Raw genomic sequence first — 13,162 nt, forward strand, 5'->3', positions numbered from 1 at the left:
TTCATTGCAAAAAAATCATCCAAGAACTTCTCAATTTTTGGTAGACTGGAGGTAGAACCTCATCTGTTGTAGAATAACAACTTCCGTGACAAATTACCATGCCACAGTAGCTCAATTAGGCAATCCCTTGCACCTACCTGAGTGAAGCCCAGTTTAATTCTGCGTTGTTTAAAGGTTCGCGCAAACTGTTCCAACTCCTCCAAGTCACTTGGTTCCTCGGGGTGAGATACAGGCTCACTGTGTGACAGAAGATGGGCATCTTGGGGCCCGGGACGGGTCACAGCCTACCGGAAATAACACATCCCATGGTTAAAGTCTTGTGTGATTTTGTAGACAGTGTTTTTTATATAATTTAGCTCTAAGTTGTTAAATAAAATTAAAAAATATGCTACTACTCTAATTTCTAAGGCTGTGTGGGATTTCTCAATACAAATATTTGTACCTGTAGAGGGCTCGTGTGATCTCAGAGCTACACTGCACTGAAAAATCCCAATATATGATATTTTGGCCATTGTTCCTATTCTGTCTGCACTTACTTCCTAGGACCAGTCCTCCTAGGACCAGTTAAATAATTAACTGGTATCTCTGTTTGTGAAGCACTTTTTAATGCTCCTAAAATCAAATAGCTCTAGAACGAGCTGGCGCAACTAAATAAAACTGACTCGCAATCAAGCTAGTCTGTAGATGGAGTATATATATGCTGCTGGTTTAACTCACCTGAGTGGGGAGACCGGGCCTGGGCTGACCTGTGAGTAGGTTCCCTTGGCCTTGTTGAGGTAGCTGGAAGAGATTTGGTGCAGAAATCAGACCTGAGGGGAAAAAAAAGAAAGAAAAGCATTGGTAAATGTAGATGTAGCAAAATGTGTTAAAAAATAAGTTATAAGAGAAAATGTGAAAAAAAATCTTTTACTTACCTTGTTGGCCCTGCCCTGCTTGGGGTAACAGAAACTGAGTTGGGGACTGGAGGTGGTGGCCAGGGACTAAAACCAACTGTTGGAGCTGTAATAATTGCTGAATATCCTATTACAAAAAAGATAATAAACAATAAAAATGGCAATAATATTATATAGTGATCAGACACACAGGGAGAGGAATAAAATGAAGGTGTAAGTAGCATTGATTTATGACAGTATGATCTAATTTGTATGTGTATTCCCCTTTTTACAAATTAGCAGCAACAGTCAGGTTCTTTAATATTAGTGAGTATGATCCAAATAGACAAAATATTAAATTAATCATTTATTAACAGCAAAGGAAGTATCCTAACAATGAAGAGCCTTAGAAAATACGATGACATGTAAGTGTGCTTTTGTTATTTTTTCTATATTCAGCTACTAATTGGACTGAAGCTTCATGTAAACCATGTTGAATGATGATAATTCGATAATTGTGGTAAATAGAATTAATATCAGATCATCTTTAAAGCAATTCAAGTTACTGTACCAGAATTAAAGCAATATATAATAATCATTATTATTAAAACGTTTTAGGAGACAAATTTTCCAATTTTAAGGAATGTCCCTGGTGCTCATTTAGTCAGCCTTGGAAAGATCAAAATTTGAATTGGCCATTCTGGGAAGAGATTCAGCCGTGTGGAGCTCTAAACAGCTCTATAATCGGTGTATCAACCAACTGAGATATCTCCCAAACAATACTGTTAATATTTTCATACACTTAAAAGCATCAGATCTACTATTTTGTCATATGCTGGTACTTATATGTCCACTGTTATATGGTATCATCTCAATAAAAAAATTGATTGCCAAAAAAAGGCATCAGATATATTATTTGAAAGAAATATATTTTATAAAACAATGTAGAAATGTGCAACATCTCCAGTATTTAAGGAGAAGAGCGAAAATACAGAAACTTTTCATTGTTTGTCATTTACGTGACATTTCCAGAAATCAAGTCTCTTTCCTTGATATGATTGGGTAGAGATATGGCTACAAAACACTAAACCAATTGTCCCCCTGGGGGCATTTTGGTCATCATAGCAAGCCTGGGGCTTAATGCTCTCGTTATATCGCCCTTTGTTGAGAGATTAGACAGGAATATACACAATGCAAGTGATATAGCCCTGGGCTGAGAAAGTTCACGTAGAAGCCGTGGAAACCCTGGGGAAGCTCTTAATCTATAATGGACAATAGAACATTATTGGGAGTGGGTATTAAAAGGGGTATTGATTTGCTACAGCAAAATGAAACACAAGATTATACACTATAACAGCAAAGGAACAAAATACTCTCTGTGTCAAGTAACTTTAACATCCTGCTGCTGAGGCAATGGGGGTGTTCTGAAAGAGAGGTGTACGTGTTATGGAAGTCCACAGGCAGCATGAAAAATTGGGCATTTTCCAGGACCACTATACTTTTGCTCCTGGTGCCTAAGGCAACAAGCAGAAGAAAATGCCACTTATAGAAGGAGGGATATGACCCACTCTCCTGGATTGTCAGTCTGCAAACACTGATAAAAGACATCAACAAAGTCACAGAGTAGTGATGAGTAGCCATGGCACACCAGAAATTTGTGATTCATAGTTCCCATGATATTCAAAAAAATCTGGGGTGCCAAGGGGCCAGCGCTGTCACTAAGGCTGAAGGGAAATAAGATCTGTATTCATGTGTGTCCCATGCAAAAACATGTCAGACAAATTACGTTGGACCAGAGATTGCTTGTCAAACACAAAACAATGTATGAAGCACATGGCTGTTATTCCCACCACATTTTATACAGATTGCACAGAGATTAGACAGCATGCTGGTCTTGTGTGGACAGCCGATAGTGTGTTACAGTAGCCATGAGGAGAGACTATTAATGCTTCTTGTGAGACTCAGTGTAGTTGTAAGACACTGATGCCTAAATTTGACACACCAGTTGTTTTAAATACCATTTATATTATTGCCCAAAACCTGCCATATGGTAGGTTGGACACCACTGGTTATATAGTTTCAGTGCCAAGGGAAGCAGTGATCATTGGACTTGCAGTGACCTGTCCATGAGTACCAGGCTACCTGTGATTAGCGATCTGTGAGTTCACAGTTAGTAGCAAGGCTCACCTGTGCTGTGAGGTGGATCGGTTGGGAAAGAGCAAGTTGTGGGGGTTGCTGTTGGTTGGCAGCATTAGTCTGGCCCTCAGACCCTGCCTGGGATGCGCTGGCAGCGGCGGCGGCATTGGATTGCTGCACAGCTGCGGCAAGAAGCTGAGCTTGCTGTAGAAGCAGTTGCTGCTGTGCGGGGAGGAGAGCAGTGAGCTGCAGCCAGGGAAAGAAGAAGTGAAGGGAAAAACCAGGAAGAAAAAAAAAAATGGTAGAGGAAAGGAAATATTATTGGGGATAGTGAAATATGAAAGAAAGTAGAGAAATGGGGAGAAGAGGTAGAGCAATAGAGAGAGCAAGAAACAATGTGGGAGATTGAAACGGGAGAGAGAAAGAGAGAAACAAATGGGGAGGAAATGGAGTGAAAGTGAGGATACAGAAAGAAGGGTTAGAGACGGGTGTTAGGTGGGATAATGATAATAGAAAAATGTAGAAAGAATAGAAAGGGAAGGCAATACAGGGTGAAAAAAGACATTAGAAAGTTTAAATAAAGCAACGCTGCAACAAGCGGTATATACATTTGTATACATATTAACTGAACACTAGGATATGTACAACAGACGTCTAATAATATGTGTGGTCAGCACTGGCGTCTAACTACGACAATCTGGCTCTCTTATGAGCTGGATCAGAGTTAGACACCCATCATTAGTGAGTCGAGAACCGGTTCAGGATAATTTTGGTTATTTGAGACATTGTATGGTATACCTTTTAGTCCAGTTTAAGAGCACTACTTAGTTAATCTGCTCCATTTCTACAATATAAATGTATTATTTATTTTATTTTTCTCTCTCTCTTTTTCTCAGGATGATGCAGTGCCTGCACAACTGCTTGAGTCAGATTAGATAACCCCTTGGTTAAGTCACAATGGGAAGCATGTTCTCAGTTTACTCATAAGCATTACAGATTTCACAAAACTTAGTGTATCTATATCCATTAAACTGTACACATGTAACCTACGAGAGAGGGTCAGTTTCCCAGCATGCAAAGGGTTAAATACTTTAACGTTAGAGAGAACACAGATTGGCGTATGCCAGTAATAGCGAAACCTTTGTTGAGAACTACATAAATGCAGGCCATGGCATCTGATGTACCAAAGGTACTGCAACAAATTTATATCTGAATGGCAAGAGAACCAAGCTGTGACTAAAGCCTATTAGGAGAATTCTTCCAGACCAGTTTTTTTTTTTTTTTATCTTCAATCTGCCATTCAGATTTCAATTCTCTATGGTTTGGAGTTTAGTGAATAAACCTTGGGTGACTTTCAATGATCTATTTCAAGGGTCATCAATTAGTCAAATTTTAATACAGCTGTGTCTGCAATATCTTTGCAGTGCGTAAGTCACGTAATATTTAAACCGTGTCATTAAGTGGAGGGTACTTACCCCTGCAAGTTGGCTGCCGGCCAGGAGAAGCTGTGTTTGGGGCAGGGAGGTAGGTGGCTGCTGCGATGCAGGGGGACCTTGTGGGGTGGGAGGGGCAGAAGGTGTTGGGGGAACTGGTGTGCCAGGAAGGGACGGGGACCTGTCCCCACATTCATCATCTTTAAGCTGAAAAAATAAACAAACAAGTAAGGCAAAAATTAAAGAACAAGGCTTTAAATGTAAATGTATTATCAAGAAAAACATGAGACTTAAGATATTTGTAGTGACCTGGATTTTACAATTGCTGATATTTTGCATCAACCTTTATTATATTTTTGCTGGTTGATTTCTTTGTACACTGTAAATATGCACAATGCCCTCTTATGCTTAAGTGGGTTATGTAATCCATTATATTTCTTACCCCTCTGGCATCAAAAAAGTAAGAAATCAGTAAATAACAGCAAGAGGGAGATCTTGTGATCCTATTTTAACTTCTTTGGAGTTGGGTACATCCTTGGATATCATGAGAGTCCAGGCATGCCCTACGGAAGTTAATACAGATGCCCATGTTGCTATCTATCTATCTAGCTATCTGTCCATCCACACAAAAATAAGAACATGATTTAAATGCAAACATACAAATGTATTTGTAAAAAAAACTCCAGTCTAGAGTGAGAATTATAGGGGGGGGGGAAAGGGGATACACAAAGAAAGATGCAGTGGGGACTATGGGGAAGTAAAATGCGTAACTCAGGAAGTGAGTACAGCACAGAGACTGCTTAGGGATTTCCCCGTGACCTTCCCGGATCATTAGAGAAAACCACATTGTGAGGCATCAGAGTGCAAAGATGAGAGGCTATGGGTCAACAGTAGTAGCCTGTTCTTGTGTCCTACCATGGTGTCCTTAATTTCATGAGTTTAGAAACTGTGGTGTATATGAGTGTATAAGAGAAATAAAATTTACAGTAATGTATTCTCACACTGCACTCAATATATGTAAAGATTAGCTCGTGTTCATAATATACTGTGGTCTTGTTCTAATCAGAATCAGGCTGATTTTAAGTGCTCATGGTTGCTTTGAAACTCTGCAGATATGGAGATTAACCCCACCACTGCTGGAGGTGTAACTCCATATCCAGCAGCGTCATTCGGAGGCTGGTGCCAGCGGACAGCCTTCACCCCTCTGTGCCACCCCGGTCCACCTCTCAGTCTTTCCTCCAAGACCTTGGAGTAAGGAGGAGGTGAGGGACATCAGCCAAGGAGGATCGGACTGAGGAGAAAGCTTGGCCATGGGAATGGAAATTAGGTCAGCTTAAGCTTTTTCTCTATTTGCTTTTATTGTGGGGGGGGCACCACAGAACGGGATCCCTCTAACCAAAACCGGTGTTTTATGAACCTGTCACTTCCTTTTAATTGCACCACTAAATAAAATAATGAAAACAAATTAAGCCTTGTATTAATCTTTTATTTTTCATGTAATGCTCCTTTTTCTTCTTTTACATTTATATTTAAGGGACACTCTGGGCACCATAACAATTTCATCGCCATTATGAAGATAATATTTTCACTCACTTTTTCTGAATGGAATCTGACTGATAGGCTGAGAGCATCAGCAGATGCTCTCAGCCTATCAGCAGCACCTGGTCTTTGGCACCGTGACCTGGTCCTTGGCATTAAAGACTTAGACATTGAGAGCAATTTCAAGAGCAGAGCGATCGGGGTTCCAGCTTGAAGTCTTTGGGGTTAAACCACTTGTTAATGGGAACCCTTTCAGGAAAGACAGAGCCCAGGGCCTCCTTGTGCCATAACAATGTCATTGTGATTAAGTTGTTATGGTGCCCAGAGTAATCCAATAAAGATTTAGCAAATTATATCATAGTCCAGTTCCGACAAGGCAAAAGCAGGGCAAACATTGCAAATGTTAGAACCACTGTTTGATTTTCCTCGTCTCTTTATGTATCCTCTATGCTGATTGGCAGGCACAAAGGACAGAGCTGATAACAATGACAGATGGGAAAATTGAACAGTGGCACCCAGCTATAGATAAGAGGTGTGAATTTCTACATTTAATTTTATTTTTAACACTTCTCAAATTCATATTTTTAACACAGAGGATAAGTAAACATTATATAAACAATTCAGGGAAGTGACCTTTAAGTTATAAAACCGTGGAGGGCGGGGTCTGACCACGGAGCTGGGTGGAAGCAGAATATCTCTGCTCCTCTGAATCCTGAAATATAAAGCATGTAAAACACCTTTTTTTGCCCCTTGGAGACATAAGCTGATCCTAACCTGAAAGAGGAAACTGTTGAGCGCACTTGCTTGTGCTGGTGCCAACTCTGGAACTCTTCCCGGCCAGCAGACGAAGCTTGAGGCTTAGCTCCTGGTCCTGTTGGAAGAAGCGGCCAATCTCCCTGACTTGGCCTGAACAGTCATACCTATTTATCTCCAGCCCTGTACTCCCCCTCTGTGGGTCGGTGGGGGTTATCCAAGTCCCCACCAAAGTAATTTATTTATCTGATTCCATCGGAGCAAGAAGACAGCTAAAACCACGTGGCAGCTTTTAAGATAGCGGTGGGCAGTGAAGCCCTTTAGTGAGTAAGCATGACCGACTATACAATATTTTCATATACACTCTTCAGCTATGAACAAGGATATGGAAAGAGAATTGGAACATACCTTTGGAGAAAGTGAGAAGGGTGATGATCCTTTGTTTTGCTGCACCTAAAAATAATGATTACATTAATCATAGAGTATAGGTATACATATGGTTAGAAATGGAGGGATATAATTGATTAACTAAAAAATGTCACGTTTGTGTAGTTTATATAAAGATGTTTTTATTTTTATTTTTAAATCTCAGATGTTATTACAACAATGCTACAATAACAAGACATTCAAAAGACCACAGGACTATTACTGCAATGTAAATACATAATGGCACAAATTCTCACAGTGTGGAAGACATCATTGCCTTTCTATGATTCTGAGTCCACAGAGCATGTGTGTACATCAGTTTCCCCCTCTAACCCTACTGAAAATTGGAGGTTCTGTGTGGTGCAGGAAGTCAATTTACTCACCTCATGCAGAGAGTCTGCACCATTCCTTTCATTGTCTGCTATAGAATAAAAACAGAGTAAATCACAGGGATATAGACAGTCTCTTTAAATTCCTTTAGTCTACATCAGCGGTTCCCAACCCAGTCCTCAAGTACCCCCTAACAGTCCAGGATTTAGGGTTTAACCAGTTGTGTTTTAAGAAGAAAAAAAAAAAACACGTTAGACACAACAGGGTAATCCCTAAATCCTGGACTGGTAGGGGGGTTACTTGAGGACTGGGTTGGGAACTCCTGGTCTACATGATCTAAGAAGAGAGGGTCTTTTACATTACATATAAAATAGTGCACATAGAAAATGGGTTTACTCACTTTAAGAGAGTCACACATACTGTAATTATTCCTGTAATTTATCTCCATTTTGTAATTTACTCACTTATGTCACAATCACTCCAATTATAGAAAGGCTTCCTCAAGCTATTTACAGCACACATTCAGGGGTTTCCTCAGTTTAACTTTAATCCCACGCAAATACAGGGTATGGGGGGGGGTTTACACACATTGAGTTACTTCCTTAATATGTTATGATAATGTACGACAGTACTGCAACCTCAGAGTCACACATACTGAAACTGTAGTGAATAAAACATTTATATTTCTCATACATGTGTACTAACACGACGTTAAATAAACAAGACAAACATTGTTTCAATTACAACTTTGTTTACTCATGTGTGTGAAATATTTTGACTTACTGATATACACCTGTTTTCTTTATAGTGTCACAAACACAAAATAAAGAGAAGTTCACAGTCTAGCACACACTCACAGTGAGAACCTATCACACACTTAGAGAGAGAATCACCCTCAGTTTATCACTATAACACACTCATAGTGAGGACCTATCACACACTTAGAGAGAGAATAACCCTCAGTTTATCACTGGTACACACTCATAGTGAGAACCTATCACACACTTAGAGAGAGAATAACCCTTAGTTTATCACTATAACACACACAGTGAGAACCTATCACACACTTAGAGAGAGAATCACCCTCAGTTTATCACTATAACACACTCATAGTGAGGACCTATCACACACTTAGAGAGAGAATAACCCTCAGTTTATCACTGGTACACACACAGTGAGAACCTATCACACACTTAGAGAATCACCCTCAGTTTATCACTATAACACACTCATAGTGAGGACCTATCACACACTTAGAGAGAGAATCACCCTCAGTTTATCACTATAACACACTCATAGTGAGGACCTATCACACACTTAGAGAGAGAATAACCCTCAGTTTATCACTGGTACACACACAGTGAGAACCTATCACACACTTAGAGAATCACCCTCAGTTTATCACTATAACACACTCATAGTGAGAACCTATCACACACTTAGAGAGAGAATAACCCTTAGTTTATCACTATAACACACACAGTGAGAACCTATCACACACTTAGAGAGAGAATCACCCTCAGTTTATCACTATAACACACTCATAGTGAGGACCTATCACACACTTAGAGAGAGAATCACCCTCAGTTTATCACTATAACATACTCACAGTGAGAACCTATCACACACTTAGAGAGAGAATCACCCTCAGTTTATCACTATAACATACTCACAAACAAAAGCTCCCTCAGTTATTCACTATCACACACTCACAAACTGCGGCTCCCACAATTTGCCCTATTGCATAGTGAGTGTCCTGTTACCTGTTATACCCCCTACTGCGTGCAATTTGCCAAGATGTCCCGGTTTAGACATTCTTATTTCTGAAGTGAGAGAGAGATAAAAAGGGGAGTTAATATACTTATTCACATACACATACACAATGTAAGTTAGATATAAATATGTGCTCCGTTGGCATAGATTGAAACAGGCCCCTTTCAAAATGCTGCAACAGAAAAGTGACAGTTCCCCAATCTGATTTACTTAGTAACATAACCTACCCAATGAGTTACATACAAAGAGGTGGCCTCACAACAGGGATTGAGGACCCTTGGTGCCGTCTCAGGCTGTACGGTCACCAGCAACGAGATGCTGCTGATCATACAATGTTCTCACGAGTAGGTCGACAGGTGGACCACCTCAAATCAGATGGGAATTGGTGGAGTTAGTGAAGAGTGAAGAGACGAAAGTAAAACAGATGAGAGGGGGTGGAGGGTTAGTGCACGGTGACACATTTAGGTGAAATAATAGATGTGGAAGATTTAGGAGTTAAAATTGAATGAGATTAAAAAGGGGTTAAGGTGAGAGTGAGAAGTATGGGTAACAAGACAGGAGAATATCTACGGAACACACATAGATTGTGATAAGTTACGAATGGGACACTAAGAGGGGACAAGACAAGGTTCTGAAAAACATGGGTGTTAGTCACAGAAACGGAAGGTAGAGACGAATGGAAAGTTAAATATAATATCGAATGAATGTTGCTGGTGATAATGACAATGACAGCACATAGTGGTCTTTGACAGAGATGACATACACAGTCCTCAATCCCACTAAGACCAACAAAGTGTCAATGTTCTAACCTTCATTATTAAGACATCTGAAAATCCTATGGCGTGTCTAGGAAATTCCTGAACGGAATATTTTTGGCTAAGATGGTAGCTTGACCTGCAGAATCTGGGGTAATGCTGTAACTTATAATAACATTGTGCAACTCAACATATTTTACTGTGAAGGGTCTGATTTGGTCATAGATGCAGTCATAAAAGAGTGGAACTGTGCATTTAGCATGAGAAGGAGACTAAATGAAAGAGATACGTGTGACATGGATGGTAGACGCTAAAAGGGCAAATAGTAAACCAATCATATGTGGGTAATTTGATTATTATACAACAAATGAGAATGAGTAGCTACTAAACAGGGGAAGTAAAATATTTAGTGAATTGGGTGATTGGGGTTAAGGAGGAAGAATTAAAGGGTTAAGAGGTGGGAATCTCACTTCTGCTTCTCATGTTCCTGCTAAACACAGTATTTACCGACAAACTAAAAATACTTAGGGTTACACAAATGCACAAAGACAGAATTAAAGACACAGATCGTTACCCTGCTTTTTGCACATAAACAAAAGCGCACCAGTACACACAAAGCAAAATAGCACTAAACATATACACAGGTACAGGCAGAACCACTGCACCCATGGTTGACTTAAAAACAGCGTGTCAACATATAGCAACATTTATAATAACATGTTCTGCTGTACCCCGTGTTGTAAAGGGTAGAGCCTTGGCCCCAATGCAGTGATCCTGTGCTATTACAGTTAAATTATGGAGATTAGTGTTTAGCTCTAACCCTAAGTACCTCTGATTTTAACCAATAACATTAGATCCTATAAATTACCATCCGTAGCCCTAACCTCATGCCCCCTAACCCCGAGTCTCCCTTTGTCAGGGTACCTGAAGTCTCTACCTCCGAGAGAGGTAGAGACTTAGACGTTCATCCGTCCGGACGCCATGTTTCCTCTGTTCCTCGCGGTCGACCCGGTCACACAAACGCCGGCCGCGAGGGAGTCTCTTCCTTTTGTAGCATGGTGCCCGGAGGCCGACGTCATCACGCCAATCCGGAACGACCTGTCACTCAGTCCGAGACAGACTAATCAGGTTTCGTCGGAGGCGTGTCTATCCTCTCTAGCCAGGGTATTTAAACATACTTCGCCCTGTTGCTCATTGCCCTGTCGTGGTTCTAGCCTGTCTAGTCACACAGTGCTCTGGTGTTTCTCAGTTATCCTTTTGGTTTCGACCCGGCTTGTTTCCTTACTCTGTTTACCTCCGTTATCCTTGACCCGGCTTGTTCCTCGCTTACCTGTCTTCTCGTTCCCTCGACCTCGGCTTGTCTCTGACCATTCTCTATACTCTCTGTACGTTAGCCCGGCCATTCTAAGGACCGGTATACGTACCCTGTACCTGTTTGTACTTTGCGTGTTGGATCCCTGTCCCGATCCTGACATTACGACAGGGCCAATGGATCCTGCAGGTACAAACAGTCAGGTTGGTTCCTCTGATTCCAGGTTTGACGCCATGGAACACAGAATGGACCAAATGGCCTTAGCACTACAGGCATTGTTGTCTCGTGCTAATAATCCTCCAGAGGAGACGCGTCCTACTCCTATTTCCTCTGTAGGTTCAGGCCTAGAGGTAGCTACTGTAGGTGCCTCTTCCCGTGTTACTCCACCTGTACGTTATGGTGGGTCACCTGAGAAGTGTCGTGGTTTTTTAAACCAGATCAGCATTCACTTTGAATTGCAACCTCGCTCCTATCCTACCGATAGGGCAAAGGTTGGGTTTATTATCACCTTACTCATTGAGAAAGCTCTGAGATGGGCTAACCCATTATGGGAGAACGATAACCCGTTGGTATACAATTATACTGCCTTTGTAGCTGCTTTTAGAAGAACTTTTGACCCCCCTGGTAGAAAGGTCAATGCAGCCAGATTACTGTTGCGCCTGAGACAGGAGAACCGAACATTAGTGGATTATGCACTAGAGTTCAGGTCTCTGGCGTCAGAAGTTAAGTGGAATGAACAGGCTTATATGGATGTATTCTTGAACGGGTTATCAGATGTTATCCTTGACGAAATTGCTACTAGGGAGCTACCAGAGAATTTAGAGGACTTAATTTCGTTCATTTCTCGTATTGATGAACGTATAAGAGAAAGACAGAACACTCGAGAGAGGAACCTAAGACCTGCCTTTAAATTAGCACCTGCATTTCTAAGTCCTGAGTCCAATACCTCACTAATTCCTGAACCTATGCAGATAGGCAATACTCATCTCTCAGAAGAGGAGAGACTGTACAGGAGAAGGGAGGGATTGTGTATGTATTGTGGAGTCAGAGGTCATTTACGCCTGAATTGTCCTGTTCGCTCGGGAAACGCCCGCACCTAAGTTTCTCTAGAGGACAGGCCTTGGGTGTTTCTATTTTGTCCTCTACGCATAATTACAAAAATCACAGGCTTTTACTACCAGTTTCTTTAACATGGAAGAAGGAAGTACTTAAGACCGTGGCATTGATAGATTCCGGCGCTGCTGAGAATTTTATCGATCAAGCCTTTGCCACTAAGCACACTATTCCTTTCCAGTTAAGAGAGACCCCCTTGGCCGTTGAGGCCATTGATGGTAGACCACTACTCGAGCCTGTTATTACTCGTGAGACTATATCCATGAGCCTGTCTGTTGGTATCTTACACGAGGAGAGTATATCTCTTATGCTTATTTCGTCCCCTTCCGTTCCCATAGTCCTGGGGTATCCATGGTTAAAGAGACATAACCCTACTATCGATTGGGAGTTAGGGGAGATACTCTCGTGGGGTCAGGGTTGTCAGGAGAGGTGTTTACAGAAGGTATCCCCTTTGGCTGTAATTTACACACCTGACACTACTACCCAGCCTAAAGAGAGACAGATACCTCCTTTGTACATGGACTTAAAGGCAGTATTCGATAAAAAGAACGCTGATACTCTACCTCCACACAGGTCCTTTGATTGTAAAATTAACCTATTACCTGGTACCATGCCTCCTAGGGGCAATGTATACCCTCTATCCACTAAAGAGAATGCTGTTTTAGAGGAGTATATTCAGGAGAATTTAGACAAGGGATTTATTAGGAGATCCTCATCTCC

General features: G+C 41.1%; 1 protein-coding gene across 1 annotated transcript in view; it reads right to left on the bottom strand.

Moving 5' to 3' along the window:
• POU2F2 (POU class 2 homeobox 2) overlaps nt 1-13,162 on the bottom strand; it is a 104,624-nt gene that overhangs the window by 8,513 nt on the left and 82,949 nt on the right. Inside the window, exons 2-9 of the mRNA XM_063436843.1 lie at nt 9,253-9,312; nt 7,543-7,580; nt 7,142-7,186; nt 4,484-4,648; nt 3,060-3,254; nt 915-1,020; nt 718-809; nt 138-284 (exon numbers count right to left, since the gene is read on the bottom strand). Of these exons, the coding sequence (XP_063292913.1) occupies nt 138-284; nt 718-809; nt 915-1,020; nt 3,060-3,254; nt 4,484-4,648; nt 7,142-7,186; nt 7,543-7,580; nt 9,253-9,312 (848 nt within the window). The remainder of the gene's footprint in view (nt 1-137; nt 285-717; nt 810-914; nt 1,021-3,059; nt 3,255-4,483; nt 4,649-7,141; nt 7,187-7,542; nt 7,581-9,252; nt 9,313-13,162) is intronic.

Source organism: Pelobates fuscus, chromosome 11 (assembly GCF_036172605.1).
Source record: "Pelobates fuscus isolate aPelFus1 chromosome 11, aPelFus1.pri, whole genome shotgun sequence".
Taxonomy (NCBI): Eukaryota; Metazoa; Chordata; class Amphibia; order Anura; family Pelobatidae; genus Pelobates; species Pelobates fuscus.